The 19396-nt window shown below is 39.0% G+C and overlaps 1 protein-coding gene across 2 annotated transcripts in view; it reads right to left on the reverse strand.

Moving 5' to 3' along the window:
- The window catches only part of LOC117291257, an 81109-nt gene that overhangs the window by 20193 nt on the left and 41520 nt on the right, over window positions 1-19396 (reverse strand). The window contains exons 11-27 of one of the 2 annotated variants that reach the window (XM_033772881.1): window positions 16471-18135; window positions 15102-15878; window positions 13935-14050; window positions 13454-13597; window positions 12654-12747; window positions 12296-12393; window positions 10855-10878; window positions 9732-10048; window positions 9092-9262; window positions 7819-7888; window positions 7183-7275; window positions 6470-6616; window positions 5558-5635; window positions 3672-3854; window positions 2998-3084; window positions 2338-2446; window positions 62-148 (exon numbers count right to left, since the gene is read on the reverse strand). In XM_033772881.1, the coding sequence (XP_033628772.1) occupies window positions 62-148; window positions 2338-2446; window positions 2998-3084; window positions 3672-3854; window positions 5558-5635; window positions 6470-6616; window positions 7183-7275; window positions 7819-7888; window positions 9092-9262; window positions 9732-10048; window positions 10855-10878; window positions 12296-12393; window positions 12654-12747; window positions 13454-13597; window positions 13935-14050; window positions 15102-15878; window positions 16471-18135 (4260 nt within the window). The remainder of the gene's footprint in view (window positions 1-61; window positions 149-2337; window positions 2447-2997; window positions 3085-3671; window positions 3855-5557; window positions 5636-6469; window positions 6617-7182; window positions 7276-7818; window positions 7889-9091; window positions 9263-9731; window positions 10049-10854; window positions 10879-12295; window positions 12394-12653; window positions 12748-13453; window positions 13598-13934; window positions 14051-15101; window positions 15879-16470; window positions 18136-19396) is intronic. The other variant, XM_033772882.1, reaches the window with a different exon arrangement.

Raw genomic sequence — 19396 nt, forward strand, 5'->3', positions numbered from 1 at the left:
CATTCCTCATAGAATGTGCCACTTTTCCCAGAGGGAAGACTACTTTGTACTTATATAATACCTGGTTCCGATAGCAGTGATGACATGGAACTTCCTGATGAAAGCATGGAGAGAGCACGCCGCTTACGTGTCATGATTGGTGAGTGAACTGGATATGGGCAGGGGTCAAGGGTCAGGGTGGGTTTCCGTCACACAGCACACAAGGAATGAACATTAGTTAAGAAAATGTTAAGGGTTGCTAAATGGGGAGTGCACTCAATTAATGAAAAGGGAGGAAAAAATAATAGACCCTATTCACAATGCGCAGCGCACATACACATGCACATGCACATTGTGTGTCAAAACATGCACGGTATAAGCGCATTATTCCGAGTGCGTAAAAACATGTGCTATCCTTTTTTTGAACGCTTTTGACACACAAAATAACGGACAGGAGATTCGGGTGTATGTGCAATGCGTGTTGTAAACAGGGTCTATAAAGAAATTCATTGTTCTCTGATCCCCAACAACAATGCCAGTCAGCATTGTCAAAAATGTCTGCTCAGAACTATTAGGTCCTTAGTGAAATTTGTATTGATTTGAAATGCTTTTGCATACTTTTGGAGCTCCCGGTATTGGGGTTTATTGATCAAGGGGAGTCTGCATTCGTTTTTCATGTAAGGACCTTTTAATCATTATTGTTACGAAATAGTTCTGAGCAGACAAAAATATATTTTTGGGAAAAAAATCAGTTGCTATCGCTGTTGCAATTTCTACACTTCTACGGCAATAAAATGACAATGTGGTATGTATTTGTTGGAATGCGACAAGTTTGCATTACAATGGCAATGTTCTTTTTATCAGCATGCAGGTATGTTTTTTCTACATCCGGTGGTATGTATTTGTTGGAAACAAAATCAACGCGGTCAAATTCAGGAAAACATTTCAGTACAAATGTGCCTGCTAACTACCTTTGTATTGTTAATTTTCTTTTAATTGTGCTTTGGTTGTTATTTTATTAGTGAACAACTTCTTCCTCCAAACACACACACACAAGACACATGCATTCAATATTTAAATCAGTGACACCTCTAGAATCTATGGCCCCTTTTCGAAGTAACGGCTTCGGCTTTGGATTTGGCTCAGGCTACCTTGGCCCCGCCGGTTGTTTTGACATATTTGCGTATACGCGCTCTCGTCTTCAGATGAGAAAACGGAGCATCAAGCCGAATCCAAAGCCGCAGCCGTGGTTTCGCAAAGGGACTATGTTAGATACGGACTGTGCAAGTCTCATACGTATTCAAAATTCCGGGACCATGGTCCTAACCATATTGAGACTTTTGTTTCCTCCAAAAATTTGTATCTGCCTTTTGCAACTTTCAAATTTTTTATATTTGGGTGCTTTTTAAAATTGTGTGAGCAATATAATTTTGTCTTTTTGGAGAGTAATGCAGTTTTTATGTCTTACATGTATATCTCAATTATGGCCATGAAAACTATACCATTTTGTTGGAAAAGTGAAATGTGGACATGAAAAAAAGTAAAATAAATCATTTCACAAATCAACAACGAAACCCTGAGATATATATTGACTTCAAATTTCCAGTTACTTGTTAATATTTGAGAATTTTGACCAACTGATGTTCATGTTTTCATTAAACATATGAAAATGGTCGCACAAAGCTGAGTATGATTGGCGCATGGGGTTTAAAAAAAATTCCCAAGTTTCAATTGTGCTTCAATATCTGTATTAACAAATTTGTTACAGTTCATAAAATCTAAATTGTATTTACATGTATAACAAAATGCTGTGGACATTTTATTTTTCAAGAAAGTTGTATAATTAGAATTTTGTTTAAATTGATTTCATCAAAAAATATAGTCTTGGTTTGAGTTGTTTTCAAGCCATCAATACGGGCGAGACTTTCACAGTCATTTAATAATGCAGAATTTTTTATTTTTTATTTTAATAATTTTTCTGATGCAACTAACAACTCCAATGGATATTAATTTTGGTTTTACCCATATACACCGATGTGTGTTAGCACTGTATACTCAGTACTTTCCTGAGTCCTGTGAAAAATATCACAGTCACATCCCATCCGAGTAAATATGCCTGTGATATTTTATCACAGTACTCAGGAAAGTACTAAGTATACAGTGCTAACACACATCGCTGCATGGGTAAAAACCAAAATTAATATTCTTTATCCCCGATGCAAATGTAACATCTATTAAACTCCAATGGATGGTTTTAACACAGCAAACAATGACAGCTCAAATCAAAATATTCCTTCAACTGTCAGCCAAAAAAAACCAGTCAGTTCATAAAAATACTACAATGTTAAGAGTACATACCTAGACGTCGTTCAGTGGATGACTTCCCTTCCTTAAGATCCTTCGGCACCTCCGCTATCAAGTCTCGAAGGGCTTTCACCCACGCCTCCTTCATGTACTTCGTCTTACCCTGTTTGAAAGAAACCAACAGAACAAAACGTTTTTTGGGGTTTTTTTTTTTTAAGAGTGGTTAAAATTTGGCTTCCATTTGAAGGGTTTTGATACCTTTTGATGATCAGGTTTTAGGCCACGACACAAATCTCTACTCACTGTGAATGAAGATGTGCATGTCATATAATTTACCAGTAGAAATTTCAACTTTAATTGGTTGTCATGTTTTTGAGAGAAAAAAAGAAGATCACAGAGCAATGTTTTCAGGAGAGTTGCATACATCGGTTGTTCATGCTACATAATTTTTGTCTCGCTGAAACAAACAATTATTTAAATGAAATTGTTCTACTAATTTCTTGAAAACTGCAGCACACCATCAAGTTATATTTTAAGGGCGGAATTCTACCATCATTATCTTTAAACCGTGTTACTTTAATGTAAATCCGTGGGTTTTTGTGTTTTGTTTAGTACAAAAAGTACCCAAACCTTTTAAAACATGCCAACAAAATTTAGCAATAATTTCTGCAGACTAGGAGGGGGAGCTCATATTCACTTGGATGAAACCTTTACCTGAAGTGTTAATGTGGACGATCTTCCTTGGGAGATCTCAAACCGTCTCTCATCAGCCATGTCCTCTGATACAATCAGACTGCCAACCTGGGAGAAATAATCAAGAGTTAATAAGATGAGTAGTAAGAGTCTTGGGTCTGTAAGTGGAACCCCGAGAACCTTCTTGGATTGTTTTTGCTGCTTTAATAAAACTAATAATGTGTATTTATTATGTGTTTTTTTTCTCTGTTTTCTTAGCAAGTTGACAATGTATCCAGCTTTCACGGGTGACTTTTCTTGTCCCTTGCTTTAAAAATTTTGCCTCAATTTATGTAAACTAACATTACACTGACAAAACAAATCCTTTATAAATGAATCTCAATTTTCTTACTGGTATTTTTATTATTATGTCCCTGGAGAGAGCGCAATATAATTTTAATAAACTATTATTATTATTATCCCAATTTTGAAAGCCAAATCAGTGTTCTAATGCAGGCATGATATTGGGTCCTTGGAAAAATAGTAGGACAATTTTATTGGCTGACCTACACGAACATATGGGTTAGGCTTTAATAGACTTCTCAGGGAATTTAATCACAGTTTTCCTGATTTTTCCAAGGGCAAAAATAAATTGGAAATCAGACGATAAGTACAAGGAATGTCATGTCTGCTTCTGGAGTCGTTTTATTACTTACGATAAGATGACTCTTGTAGACGTAGCCCACCACATCTCCTTTCAGTTCCTTCCTGGGTTTAGTGAACATCAAGACATCTTTGAAGAGGAAGAGGTATCGCTCCTTGCCTCGTCCCTTGGGCTTTCCTGACCATGCCGAGAAGAAATCCTGACGGTATAGCTTGCCGAGTTCAGTTACGTCACGCTGAATTAGGAAATAAGAGCGACTCTCACTTATTATTATTATGCATTAAGGTACACTACTCATAGTATAACTATATCACAGCGTTTACAACAGTAATGAGCAATATATCAACAAATCATTAAACACTATACAAACAAAATGGCAATAATAAATCAATTAGGAAAGATGTATGTTTTGAGGATCTTCTTAAACTCATGCACTGATGGAGCAGATTTAACAAAGGAGGGAAGTTCATTCCACTCTTAAGCTGCTGTAACAGTCAATGTTTAGTCTCATGGGAAAGAGTTAGCCGAGATGGATCTGCATTAGAGTGGAGCTTTGTACGCAAAGGTCAATACAACTCAAGACACTCATTAAAATACTCTGGTGCCGGATGATGAAATAATTGTTTTACAAATAAAAGAATCTTAAAGGAACACGTTGCCTTGGATCGGACGAGTTGGTCTATAAAAAGTGTTTGTAACCCTTTTTATAAAATGCATATGTTTGGAAAGATGTTTTAAAAGTAGAATACAATGATCTACACAAGTTTGCCTTGAAATTGCGTGGTTTTCCTTTTACTGTGCGACCTAACACGGTCGGCCATTTATGGGAGTCCCAACATCTTTCTACCCATACGCATTTTATAAAAAACGGTTACAAACGCTTTTCAAAGACCAAATCGACCGATCCAAGGCAACGTGTTCCTTTAAACACAATCCTCTGTGTAATTGGTAACAAGTGAAGTGATCTTAGAAGATCTGTATGCCATCATGACGACTCTGAACAACATATCAAATATCCTGTTACCCTTTCATTCTAAAGTATATTAAAATTTAATGCTCAAGGAGATTTAATAAAGGCAGTGGACACTATTGGTAATTACTCAAAATAATTATTAGCATAAAACCTTATTTGGTAACGAGTAAGGGGAACGTTGATGGTATAAAACATTGTGAGAAACGGCTCCATCTGAAGTGACGTACATGTAGTTTTCGAGAAAGAAGTAATTTTCCACGAATTTGATTCCGAGACCTCAAGTTAAGAATTTGAGGTCTTGAAATCAAGCATCTGAAAGCACACAACTTCGTGTGACAAGGGTGTTTTTTCTTTCATTATTATCTCGCAACTTCGATGACCGATTGAGCTCAAATTTTCACAGGTTGGTCATTTTATGTGTATGTTGAGATATACCAAGTAAGAAGACTGGTCTTTGACAATTACCAATAGTGTCCACTGGCTTTAATACCCTGTTCGTTCGTTTGTTTGTTTGTTTGTTGGGGTGTTTGATTGTTTGTTTGTTCGTTTGTTTGTTTGTTTGTTTGTTTGTTTGCTTGTTGGGGTGTTTGTTGTGGTGTCTGTTGGCGGGGGGGGGGGGTATGTTTGTCGGGCTGCTGTTCCTTGGGGTTTGTTTGTATGTCGGGGTGTTTGTTTGTTTGGATGTTCGTTTGGTTGTTTGTTTGTTGTGTTTTTTTGGTTGGTCTCAGTTGGGTTTGTTAGTTTAGTGTGCTTGTTAAATATTTATTGTTTTTGTTTTATCTAATTTTGCTCTTAATTTTCCAATTTTTCTTGTGTATAAATTTTCTCCTCTGCTTTTTAAAATGTTTAGATAATAATGTAAATCTGTATTTTAATTCAGTCTCTGGACTGCGACAAGCAGATGTTTTTACAATAAACCAGTAATAGTAATAATAATAATAATAATAATAATAATAAGCACTTACCTGGAAGCCTTCAATGAGTCTCAGATGCATTAAATCATTCGCTCTCTTTGGAACTTCAATCATCACATTTAACGCAAACTGCAAGACAAATAAATAACTGTTGTTATTAGGCTCTTGAAAAGTGACCAGCAAAACTAATTAAATTAAATTTTCTTGGTGTTCTGTTCTTCTTTGTTTATTCTTTGGGACCCTCCTTTCGACTTTGCGAATAAGCCACCTAACTGATGTTTAAGCTGGGGAAAGACAAAAGAATTTTCAAAAGATTGAAGATAAGAATTATAGATACCTGTATCATAAAATACAACTTGAATAATATAAGTAGCCACTGAAGGGAAGGAGGGTACAAATTCCCCATCCCCCCCCCCCAACAAAAAAGACATAAAATATAAACATCAAATAACTATGAACATTAAAGTTTTCCAATATTACTGCTATTTACCATTCTTCATTAAAGGCAGTAAACACTATTGGTAATTACTCAAAATAATTATTATCATAAAACCTTTCTTGAATACGAGTAATGGGGAGAGGTTGATAGTATAAAACATTGTGAGAAACAGCTCCCTCTAAAGTGACGTAGTTTTTGAGAAAGAAGTAATTTTCCACGAATTTGATTTCGAGACCTCAGATTTAGAATTTGAGGTCTCGAAATCAAGCATCTGAAACAACTTCAGGCGACTAGGGTGTTTTTTTTCTTTCATTAATATCTCGCAACTTCGACGACCGATTGAGCTCAAATTTTCACAAGTTTGTTATTTTATGCATATGTTGAGATACACCAACTGTGAAGACTAGTCTTTGACAATTACCAATAGTGTCCAGTTTCTTTAAGAAGAATTTTGTTCAGAGGGAAAAATCAGCAAAATTTTCTTTTATCAAACTTGTCCTCCTCGTCTCTGCCGATCTTCCTACCTCAAGTTCACTGCAATCCTCCTTGGCTCTGGATGTGTACTTGACAATCTCCTTGAGGAGTAGTTGATACTTGGTGATCCTCTGTACTGGCTTGATGAGGTAGTCACCTAGACCTAATTGGCCTGGACCAGTACCACCGCCATATTGCTGTCAAAAGGCAAAGAAATATCATGAATAAATCATCTTCATAAACAAAAACCTACAGAATAAATTTCAATATTATATAACACCCAAGCAGATCCTTGCCGTTTGATTGGAGGATGGTCCGTCACGTGATAGCAAGTAAACGTATCATTGCACGCTACGTCATTCACCAAGCATTTTTAGTTCCATTCATCATTCATTTGCCGTTCCATACGATTTACATTACTGCTTGCACGTGTCTTTGATAATGCAGCAGTAGTTACTGCAGGGCACATTACGGCACTCGCGTGTCTCAAAATAAAGATCTACTTGGATGTTATATCAAACAAATAATGAATGTTTTTCATTTGTGCAATATAATATTGAGAAAATTTTCATTTGCTGAAAGATGGAATGTTCAACTCATGAAAATATTTGCACCATTGCACTCATAAACATTCAGTATTTGTATACCATCCACTGTGGTTGTCTTCATTTTTATTCTTGTTGTCATTTGTTACATCAACAGTTACTCTGAATACACTTAAGAAGCATCTTCAAGCTTGAGGGTTTCCAATTTTGGGACTTACCAGAAAGAAGGCTTTTGCCGCTGGAGTGAGCACATTATCTGCTTTGGGTTTGTTCTTGCAGTACTGGACGTGTAGGTTAATGAAGGTAGATTGCTGTAAAGTAGGAATATATATATCAATATCAGCAATTCTTAAAGGGTTTGGGTACATTTTGTAAGACACAAAATGCAAAATGTCCACAGATTTACGTTAAACTTACACAGTTTGAAGATAATGTTGGTAGAAAGCTTCCCTTAAACATTACGTTTATTGATTTCTAATTACCAGGGGCACTTCGGACAAAACAATTCCAGAGGAAGCTTACCTCTATCACCATCGGTGAACCAAGTAGGCTTTTAGATAAAAACTCCAAAATGTATAAAGTAGTGGTGTAGAGGTTGGTGTAGTGGTGTCTTGCCTCGCCTTCCACCTCTGGGACCCCGGTTCGAATCCCACCGTGGGGGCACTATGTAGATTTGGGTTTTCAGTTCCTACTTGACTGCGTGGGTTTTCCCTGAAATAATTCTCTGGGATTTTCCTCCATTATCTAAAACTGAAACTTCTTCAGTGTCTTTTCTCATTTGGCTCAACTTATTAGAGCGCTGAGAATAAATATCCAAATCCAAATTCAAAACTTTCTGAAGGCTATCTACTCACCCACTTAATGAATGCCCTGGCTATGCTGTTGGCGTCGTTTTCACACTCCTCCAACTCATGATGGAACTGACTGTTAAATGCAAGAGTACATGCAAATAGACTGTTATCATTTTTGCCAGCATTAATGTCATGTTTCCTGTGTACACACCGCAATAAGGAATGTCAATTTATATCAAAATGAAACCTGACTATAAAAACCTTACAAACACAGGCCCGATCCGAATTGGCGGCTACGGCCACGGCTACGGCCGGATCGCCGCGTCATCAAGCATTGAAGTATAGGACGCCCTTAGCAACACACCTGGCAACGGTCGTAGCCACAGCCGTAGCCACCAATTCGAACACGGCCTCAGTTTGGGTTTATAAAACAAGTTTTTGGCCAACCCAGGTTGGAAAACTATGTAAAGCCATAAATAAAAAACAAAAACAGATAGCTTCTGTTTGTAACAATGTTACACAAATATTCAAATATATTATCAAATTTGTTAAAAACAAAGCCAACAATCACGGGAGGTATTTTTATTTATTTAAAGTTGGCAGAACATATTGAATTTGGTTAAAGGGAAGGTATATATTAACTTAAAAACTGACTTGGTAACGAGCATTGGAGAGCTGTTGATAGTATAAAACATTGTGGGAAACAACTCCCTCTGAAGTAACGTAGTTTTTGAGAAAGAGGTAATTTCTCACTAAAATAATAAAAGACTTCTAGCTAGAAGTCTTCTATTCCTATCTGAAAGCACACAAATTCGTCCAACAAGGGTGTTTTTTTCTTCCATTATTTTCTCGCAACTTCGATGACCGATTGAGCCCAAATTTTCACAGGCTTGTTATTTTTATGCTTATGATGGGATACACCAAGTGAGAAGACTGGTCTTTGATAATTCCCAAATGTGTACCTTCCCTTTAAAACATATGTTGATCAATGGGAGACTTTCTGGGACGATAGAGGGCAGCAGACTTACCGGGTAAATCCATTGTTCTCAGAATTATGCGCATGTTCAGAACTACGTAAACAATGGAAATTTACCCGGTATGTCTGCTGCCACCTAGCGTTGGAAAGTCTCCTATTGATTAGTGTATTACTTACATTCGGCCTTCCATGCCAACCAGCCCGGTTTGTTAAACAACAATAGAAAGGAATGAGTTGAATGGAGGTAGTAATCAAGATGGCTGCAATGCAACTACCAGTTAGTAGTGCATAATACTCCCAGTCCTGCTGCTACCTATTCTCATTAGTTCTACTTGGTCCCTCATCGAGAACAAGTCTTACCTGTTATGAAAATCATAGATCTCTTTGATGTTGCCGAAGATGTCATCTTTCTTGCCCCTGAGAGCAGCGGGAACGTTGGGGTGCTCAATGGGAGGGATGAAACGGGTCGTCACGTATCGAAGATCCTTCACAAAGTCTCGCTCTGTGTCTAGGAGTTCTTTTAGTACAAACCTGAACGGTTGAATAAACAAAATAAGATGAGAAAAAAACACAACTCTTAAAAGGCACTAGATACTATTGGTAATTACTCAATACTTGGTAAAGAGTAATGGAGAGGTGTTGATTGTGAAAAATTGCTCTCTTTGAAGCAACGTAATTTTTGAGAAAAAAAGTTATTTCTCACTCAAATATTAAACGACTTCAGGCCTGAGCCATTTATAAGACATCTGAAAGAACACAAATTTGTGCAACAAGGGTGTCTTTTCATTCATTATTCTCTTGCAAACTCGATGACCCAATTGAGTCAAAATTTGAACAGATTTGTTGTTTTCTGCATATGTTGGGATACACCATGTTAGAATACTGTTCTTTGGCAATTACTAAAGGTGTCCAGTGCCTTTAAAAAACAACTGTATGTTTTGCCTCCATGGTGTAAAGCCCTCATCAAAGAGAGGATAACATTCTTTTAAAACCTACTCACCCTCTCTTCAGCATGGCCTCTTTCTCTTTACTCCCGACCTCCCTCTGCTCTTCCTCCTCAGTGCTGATATCCTCAAAGTCATCTCGGAGACTCCTGGAGCCTCGTCTTGCACTGTAGTGACCGCTACACACAAAGGGAGTCAGGTAACTCGCTGGTACCCATCCGACACTGCAAGGGCTGCTCTCGGCTCTCACCAGCCAATTGAGGGCACTGTTTGAGTCCAGCACCTCAAACACTTGGTTCTCTGCCATGGGAATGAAACCTTTCTGTTCGGCCGAGGGGGTGTAGGAGGCGACCGCCATGTAGAGGTCGTAACACTGATTGGGGGAAAGGGGATTAAATTGAGTCAGGGAGGGATGCAAAATGTAAGAGGAAAAATTTTGTCAATTATGCTGACCTCAAATCTTTACAGAAACTGGATCTTGTTAACGGTGCAGACAAAACATCTGGTGAGTTTAATTTTGTTAGAATTTCAGTATTCACTTTCTGTTTAAGTATGTTCTACATCATTATGTCATGCTGTCCTGCCAGAGAAATTGAGAACACCGTTGACGAATAATTTGCCTAAAAAAGTGAACTTGTTTAGATGTCTCTGTTTACATATTCTGGTGCTGCCAGTGTCCCAGCAAAGGTGGCTTGGCACACAGCTCCACAACAAATCCCAACTTTGTACAAAGATTTCTGTTATAAATGAATTAGTTATCAGTTTCTGTAAGCTCATTCACTTTTATATCATAAACTACTCAAACTACCCTAAATGGGTTTAAGCAGTTTGTAAGGAAACATTTCAGAATGATACTTCATTAGCGACTGGAAAAAATATTTGTAAGAATGTTTTTCGATCAGCAGATTTAATTTTTTTTAACTCTCTTGGGAAATATCCATTTTAAAATACTGTTTGAGAGAAATAATTTCTCACAAAGATGTTTTAACTTGGCAAATTTACTCAAGTACTTAACCCTAAAAACTACAATATTATTATTCAGTGACATTGTTCACAGTTTGGCTGTCTGATAATTTTGAGTCTTTAGAATTTGAATGAGTGGTTACCCTAGAAACCAATGAAGTATCATACATTTTAAGAGGTGTATTGAGAGAAATTTAAAAATAAAGTGAAATATACCTGTGTAGCCTCTGCATCTGAAAACTGCTTGCAAGATGTGTGATGATTAGATGGTATGGTACAGGAGTGCAAGGTTAGAAAATGCAACAGAAAAAAACAGAGGTTAGAGTACACTGAATGGCGATTAATACTTTTTAAAGTGATTACAAGTATGATTACGTCTACTCAGAACTATACGGTCCTTGATTGCAATTTCATATAATACGTAGTAATCAAATTTTCCTCTAAAATAGATGTGTACAAATTTGAAAAAAGTTCAAAATAATTACTAAAAGTTACAATGCTTTTTTTTGCCAAACAAATACTTTGAAGACCACACTTGTTCCATAAACCTCATTTACCAGGAGCTTCAAAATATGCAATAAGTGTTTTTACGAAATCCATAGAAATTGCACCCTGGGACCTTATGGTTCTGACCCGACGATAAGTGCATTTTCCATGTTGGGCTGTTTCCGAATGAATGGTTGTGGCTATGGCTAGATCACTACATGTGTTGAGGCATAGGATGCCCTTAGCAACACCCTTAGAAACAGCCGTAGCTGCAATCACTCATTGGGACACAGCCCGGTTCATACTTACTGCAAATGGGATACACATTTAAATGCCACAAATTCGCAACAGTCTAAATGTGCTGAACTCCTGCAAAACATTTGTTGACATCAAAATGTGATTTGCAGGTGTATGAACTAGGCTTTAATGGTAGGGTCGTAGGCTGGTTTCTGTCAATATTTATAAGCCTAATTATAAATAAAGATACAATAAAAGTCACCAGTGAGAGTGCAAGCTTTTTTTTTCCAATTTATGACCCTACATTTAATAATTCAGGGGTTTCTTTGTATACATGTAGCGTGGGTTTTGAATTGGTTCAAGTGTTAGATGCACAAAGAAACCCCATCCCTATTTATTCTTAATACTTATTCTTAAAAGGACACAAACTGTTTTGAACATTAGTTGAACATAGTGAGATATGCTAGTAAGGCCTAATTTCATAAAGCCTGCAATCACAAAACTTGCTAAGCACAGACAAAAATTTCTAAGAAGAAACAGGTAACCAGGCAAAATTGCATAGAGATGACATTGCCACTGGTTTCCAAGTCACTTTTTGCTTTGCTTAAGAAGACGATCGCGCATACTGATCGAAATGTTGAGTTGAAACCTTAGGTTCTTTTCAGAACCGTCTCAACGCAATGAGAGATTATCATTATTACATGGTGTTACCGCAAACCTTACTAGCATAATTATTCCACCATGTAAAGTTTCAAATCCTTCTATGCTAAGCATTCTTTTTTGCTCAACAGCTTCATGAATTTGGTCCCTGGGCAAGCTTCATGGTAAGCTGCCATGAAATTGGGACCAGATGAGGAATAACAGTTATTGTTACTAATGTCTGTAGATTGGTACATGTAGTAGAGGTTAGATATATGGAAAACTTATTTCTTACATCGTCAATTATTCTTCCTTCTTCTAGCTCGGAGAGCTGTCCGTCTTTAGAGGTATGTCTGTTCAGTTTTTGTTTTCCTCTGGAACGCTTCTCGATGCCTGTATTGACAAACACAAAAGCCAAAATTAGGGGGGGGGGGGGTTTCAGACACCACATACAAATTTAAAAGGTGTGTACAGTTATGCTTCAATTTTGAAAGTAAAATGTTGGAAAATACTTCTTTCGGGGTGGGAGGTGACCCTCAAAAGTAGCAGTCTCTGTACGACCTGAAAAATGTTGAAAACTTCAGATGGCCCGAAGTAGCTGTTTAAAAGTTGTCTTGTGTTAGTGTTAGTTAAAATGAATAATTTTGACTCACTTTGTTTGGCGACAAAGTTATAGACAATCTTTCTGTCCTCTCTCTCAGATGATGATGCGCTTCGTTTTAGCAGTGTACATGGGATATAACCAATCTAGGGTAGAAACAGAACACACGGTATCAAGAACACTATTGATCATGGATGGATGGCTACAGAAAATGGAGCAGGGTCAAATTTCATAAAGCCTGTAAGCACAAAAACTTGCTTAGCACCAACAAAAATTGCTTAGCAAAAATAGGTGACCAGCTAGAACACCCTACAGTAACCAACGCTGTAACTAGTACCATGGTCATTTCTTGCTTAGCCAAGACATTTGCTAAGCAGAATGTTCTGCTTTATGAAATTGGGCCAAGAACTGGTGATTCCATCACTGAAAATAACGAGGGTGTGAACCACAGTAATAAGAGAGAAAACACCCAAGTCCGGGTCCATCTTCCAAATTCCAAGGGTCCAAATTATCTTATTGTGTATAAAGTTGTTTATAATTTGGCCCTAGTGTGTCTTCAAGATCCCTTAAGCCTTCCTTCATCTTCATAATCATCAGCCTTTGCTCTTCTTCAATCGCTCATTTCCAGCTTTCCCCGGGACCCCGCACCGTGACACGCTATCGCAATCATGCTTTCTCATTCATAGCACCAACACTTTGAAACAAGCTACCCACCCACATTTGAGCGGCACCTTCATTAGACACTTTAAAATTCACTTTAAACCCATCTGTTTTATCAATCTGTTAGCTTGGTTATAGGGCTAAGAATAAATCTTATTATTTTTACTATCATTGTTTCTATGGATGACTGACCATGTTGGCATTGGTCTTGTGTCTGACCAGCCACTTGTCTTTCCTCCTGCCGTCAAGCAGCTCTACCTGCTCTCCTCTCTTGACAGACATCCTGCCACTAGAATCACTGTAGTCTGACTCCAGGGTGAAGCTCTTCAGTAAATCCTAAAAGATTCAATGCAATAAAAAAAATAGTAATTTCTTGAAACAATCATTCAACTAGCTAGTGACATAATTGTAGATACAATTCAATTCAATGAAATATTTTCATTTCACAAAATATATGTACAAGTATCAAACAAAATGATGATTTACATTAAAACTAATGAGAAGTGAAATAACCAAATATGAGATGAGAAACAAAAATCAATCAAATGGTCCTCATTGGGATTTGAAACCAAGAACCGTGACACTCAGGGCTGATCCTCTACCAACTTAGCTGTGAGGCACAGTAGTATACCCTAAGAAACACAAGTTGAAAACTAAATGATAATTTGTTTACCTCCTCAATCTGTGACGATTCCCCGAAGCTCTGTTCGTCTTCTTTCTCCTTAACGAGTCTAGAGACGATTCTCTTGTCATTCTCATCACCATTGTCGCCTTCATTTCCATTTAATACTGGACAAGAACAAAATACCAAGACATCTTTTAAAAAATAAATAAAAATTCTCTTTACAAAGGAATTTCTAAGATTTAAAACAAATTTTTCACTCTTCTCATGTACTTAAAGGTATTTTACAAGATTGGTAAAGATAAAAAGCACCATTGTTTAATTTTAGAATGATAGATGAATAACTATGAAATTCATACTAGAATCGTTTTTCTGTTTTATATACTCTTTCCAAAATGAAGTCAAAATAGATGAAATGCAGTTCAGCTGATTTCAGTTGTTACAATCAAAATTAAGGGAATGTGTTTGCATGCTCAAAACTGTGCTACATGTAGGTTTGACAATATTTTCCCCAGACTCATGGCTCAAGCCCAAATTTTCACTGGTTCATTATTTCATGTATATGGTTGATTCACACAAAACATGAACACTGTCTGTGACTATTTTGTCAGCTCCACCTACATGTATCCTGCTTAATATTTCTCTCCAAAGTCAAGTCATAATCGATAAAACTGTATGGGACTATTTTATGCAACAGAGGTAGTAGCAGTCATACCAGGAACATTGCATTGTTTAAGCAGTAAGTCTGCTGGCACCTACATGTAGCATTCACATAAGTCTCTCATGTAATTAGTTTTTTAATTGGATTTTGATGAAGTTGCATGCTTCACTATAATTAAAACATTAAGGTTAACTCAGGTCAGGCAGCAACCGCCCCTTTTAAACCAACGACCTTTGTGTTGCCAGAGTAGATGTCTAGTGGGTAAGACATCTGCTTTGGCAACACAATGGTCGTGGGTTTGAATCCCACCTGAGTGATTAGCCTTCAAGGGCGCCTATGGCAGCCAGCGACATCTACCTATATGAACATGGAGCACAGCAAGAGATGAAAAGGGGGCCGGATAAAACTCTTGTAGCATATAGGAGAGCACCAACGCACAAATCTAATCCCATACATGTAGGCCTTAGCCCGGTATTGAACCAGGGTCACATGGGGGCAAAGCACTTTATGCACTAGCCACCCATGCCAGTAGTATAATGAAATAAGTTTCAACTCACATTCTACGATCAAGAAGGCAATGCAAGCCTTGACCCCTAATCTGTTCTCCGCCCGACACATATATTTCCCATCATCTTCCTGCCGGACTCTTGAGATGCATAACCTCCAGACGTTGGTGTTTTCAACTCGTCTACACTTTGTATGACTGGTATCTTTGAGTTCCGATGAATCGTGATACCACCTAACCTTAGGTTCAGGGTCCCCCGTCACACACACTTCAAATTGCACGGACTCTCCCTCCAGAATTTCAGTGGTCTTCAGGGCCTTGATGAACTTGGGGGCGCCCTCCGTGTCGCTCTCGTCCGACGTTGAGTTACCCGTGGAGCTCGGCTCGACGGATGTCGTGCTATCCCGACTCGTGTTCTTCCGGAATGCCCTGCGGTGACGAATGATCTCAATGTTACTTTCTGGGCGGCTTCGTTTCTGAATGCTAAACGGCACGCCCTTATCGGAGTTGTTTGAGTTGGACCGACTGACGTCTGGCGAGGATTCGTCGGCCCAGTTTGCGTTACTGTCCAAGCGGATGGCTTCTAAGACTCTGGATGAGGCCTCACGAATGTCCTCCTCCCCGCTCTGACTCAAGGTGCTGTCCTCTTCGGCATTGAGAAGGATCGTCGGGAGAATGTCTTTGGAATTGGGCTTGACAATGAAGACATCATCGTCCAGGGCAGTAGGGGAGGATGCTGAGAGACCATGTGAGGAGCTCTGAGATTCCTTGGCCTCGACGGTGTCTTCGTCCTCATCACAATCAGCAGATTCGGGTTCATCCACGAGACCTGTTGAGGTAAATGCCAATAATGCATCAGTAGGGGGTTCACATTTTTTTACAAAGACACTGATTTCATGAACAGCAATATATTTTTTGCTGATATTATACACTGAAATATTTAAAAATTTTGGGACCCTTTTGATCTCGCAGCATTCAAGTGACATCTAGGTTGACTATGGTCAAGTGTAGTCTTTAATCTGAACTTGCATGATTGCTCTCAGAAGTGTGTGCATGCTCAAAAGTTTGTAAACAATGGAGAAAACCAGGTATTTCTGCTGCCACATGGCATCTTCTCACACTCTGCTCACAAGAGCTGAATGATCGGTTTATAAATTGACCTGAAATTATTATTCTGTTTTTGGTTTTCTGATCTTATTCATCTCATGAAGACACCACCCCATTTTAGAGCAAATATTATTTGAGTTTAAAACGCGCCTTTCATCAATGTTTGTAAGGCTCAACATGATTCCGACCTCGGTTGACTAGAGAGAGAGAGAGAGAGAGAGTAACAAATTTTATACTGGCTCACTGAATGTGTCTGCAATTTGATGGTTCGAAAAAAGTATTGAGTCTATTTTATACAAATGAAGGCTACAAACCTGCAACAGCAATGACAGCACTTGTGCTGGTTGAGCCCAGCGAGTTTTCAGCGACACACGTGTACACCCCACCGTCTTGAGCTTTAATGTTCCTGGTAATGAGCGCCCAAGTGTCCTCACCGTCAAACTTGAGCTGGAGATTCTTGCCATGCTGGAGCTCCGTGCCGTCTTTGTACCACAGGACCTCAGGGACGGGGTGACCTCTTGCTTGCACTTCCAGTCTCATGGCATCGCCCTTGAGAATAAACGTGTCTTGGAGTTGGGTGACAAGTTCAGGAGGAGAGTCTTGACTCTGTGAGTCTTTAGCCGGCAGCTCTTCAGTGGGAAACTCTGTACGAGGAGAGCCTTCGGGTGAACCAGCAACCGGACTTGGGCTGCGTGGCTGGCTGTGACACTCCAGGAGTGTAAATTTTTGGGCCTTGTCGACGGGCGAGGTGGCTTTAGAGCTTTGCTCAGAGTTTCCATCTACGGCTGTCTCCGGGAGGGCATCGAGGATTTCATCCAAGGTAAAGATTTTGTCTTGGGGGCCACGGAAGAGGCAAGTTCGTGGCGACATTGAATGTGACGAGTCTACTGGTGGTTTTAAGCGTGGTGACTCTGGCGAATGACTTAGATCTAATTGTTCAGATCTGTCAAGTCCATTCTTACAATCAAGGGAGTTTGTTTCCTGCAAAGAAGCAGTCGTTGTGAAGCTGAAAGGTTCAAGGTCCACTGAAAGGTTTAGGTTCATGTCTTCTTGGGCAACCTCTTCATCTGAGGTCTTGTTAAAATCATCTTTGGCAGAGTGCTTAGTTTTGGGTGCAAAACCGTTTGTTAATGGCAAGTCCGCTTGGGGTTGTGGGGCAACCGGTAGGCTATCTGTTTCCCTCATCATTTGCTCAGCAATTGCACTGGCTACGGTTTGCGCGGCCATGTGTTTGATAAAGTCATCCTCTGTGTCACTGTCCACGAGACTGCTGTCCACATTCTCAGACTGGTGGAGGCTGCCGTCCGATTCCGATACATTAGCTCTGAAGGCATTGATCTGCTCCTGGAGAGCATCGTCGACTTCCTTATCGAAAGATGTCATTTCTAGAACCGAGTTCACAATATTCAAACAGGCGTCGGCCTTATCAGATAATGCCATAACCCGCTCCAAACCATCATCAAAGTCGTCGTCGAGATCCGACGAGAAACTGCTACGATACTTCTTTTGAGGTTTACTCCTGTGGGTCGGCGTTTTCGTTCGGCCGTAAGTGTCCTCCGAGGAATCCGATTCCTGCTTCAGGCCGATGTCGAGTTGGTTTCCGTCACCACCTGACCTCTTACTGCGGTTGCTCTTGCGGCTTTTGCGGTGGTCTTTATGTTTCCGTGGTGTCGCATAATGTTGCTTCTCCCTCCGCCTGATCACAGCATCCTCTCCGTTGCCGCTACTACTGCTGATGGAGCTGTCTGAATAGTCCACAGAACCAAGAGTTCTGTGTCCAACTTTCCTGCTACCCTTATCGGGAGCAACGACAGGACTTACTTTTGGACGAGCTTCAAGATTCTCCTTACGTACAAATGTTGCCTTGTTCAACTCGAGTGGTCGTGTCTTGTCTTTTGGAGCATTTTCAACTTTGGGTGTCGAAGAGAATGGACGTGAGCTGATTGAATCTGTTCCGTCATTTGCGTTTGCCTCCTCCTCTGCAGAAAAATCAAGAACGAAAACCATACCAAATGTTTGTTAGTTTTCTCAAGGTTTGAACACTTTCAAAAAAAGAATTGTTTTCCAATAAAACTGTGGATTAAATATCTTTTTGGAGTAGCATTGATTCTTAGAAGAACTGGAGCTGAGAAACATGTAATAGCATTTTGATTATTATTAGTGCTTTGTCTGTCTTAACTATTTCTATCTAAACAAGCATCAACACTGTTCAAATTGTCTTGATTCTACTACATCTCAACTTCAGGTTTTCCTTGTTATCAGGGCCCAATGTTATTAAGGCAAAGCCTGTATGCACCAAAACATCCTTAACACAGTATAGTATTGCTTCGCAGAATCAGGTTACCAGCCTCAGGTTACCAGCCCAAATTACACTAAGTTTTAATTGTTGTGGCTGGTGCCCAACTCAATTTTTGTTAAGCAAAGAAATTTGCCAAGAAGTAATTTCTTCTTAACACAGTTTTAACTTGCTTCCTACACCATGAAAGGCCTTAAATCTTGCTCACCTAAAAAAAACAAGCATTTTAAAGAACAACAACTTTGGTGTTTTTTCTTTATTGATGATGACACACTCTTCGCACAACAAACCTCAAGTATTAACAAGAAAACTGGTTCACAAGTTTTTTTCAAATTAACAATCGCTGTTTTTAATCCACTCAGCAATTTCAGTGAAATGACTCACTTGCTGATTATGCATTCAGACTTATCACTAAGTACGTATGCAAAGTTTATTTTTGTTTTCTGTTTAGTAGTAGTTGGTCCAAGTGTTACTGAGGATGACCCTACAGGTTGTTTAAAGGTACTAGACACGTTTGGTAGCTGTCAAAGACCAGTGTTCTCACTTGGTGTATCCAAACAAATGCATACAATAACAAACCTGTGAACATTTGGGCTCAATTGGTCATCGAAGTTGCGAGAGAATAATGAAAGACAAAACACCCCTGTTGCACAAATTGAGGTGCTTCAGATGCCTACAAAAAGGCTTCAGGCCTGAAGTCTCTTGTCAGATTCAAATATTCGAGTGAGAAATTACCTCTTTCTCAAAACAACATTTCTTCAGAGGGAGCCGTTTCTCACAATGTTTATACTACCAACAGCTCTCTACTGCTCGATACCAAGTAAGTTTGTATGCTAACAATTATTTTAAATAATTACCAACAGTGTCCAGTGCCTTTAAGTTATACCCTGAAATACAAATTTACAGTGGATTGAGACCAGCAAACAAGTTCAAAGAATCCGTGG

This window comes from Asterias rubens, chromosome 6, assembly GCF_902459465.1.
Source record: "Asterias rubens chromosome 6, eAstRub1.3, whole genome shotgun sequence".
Taxonomy (NCBI): Eukaryota; Metazoa; Echinodermata; class Asteroidea; order Forcipulatida; family Asteriidae; genus Asterias; species Asterias rubens.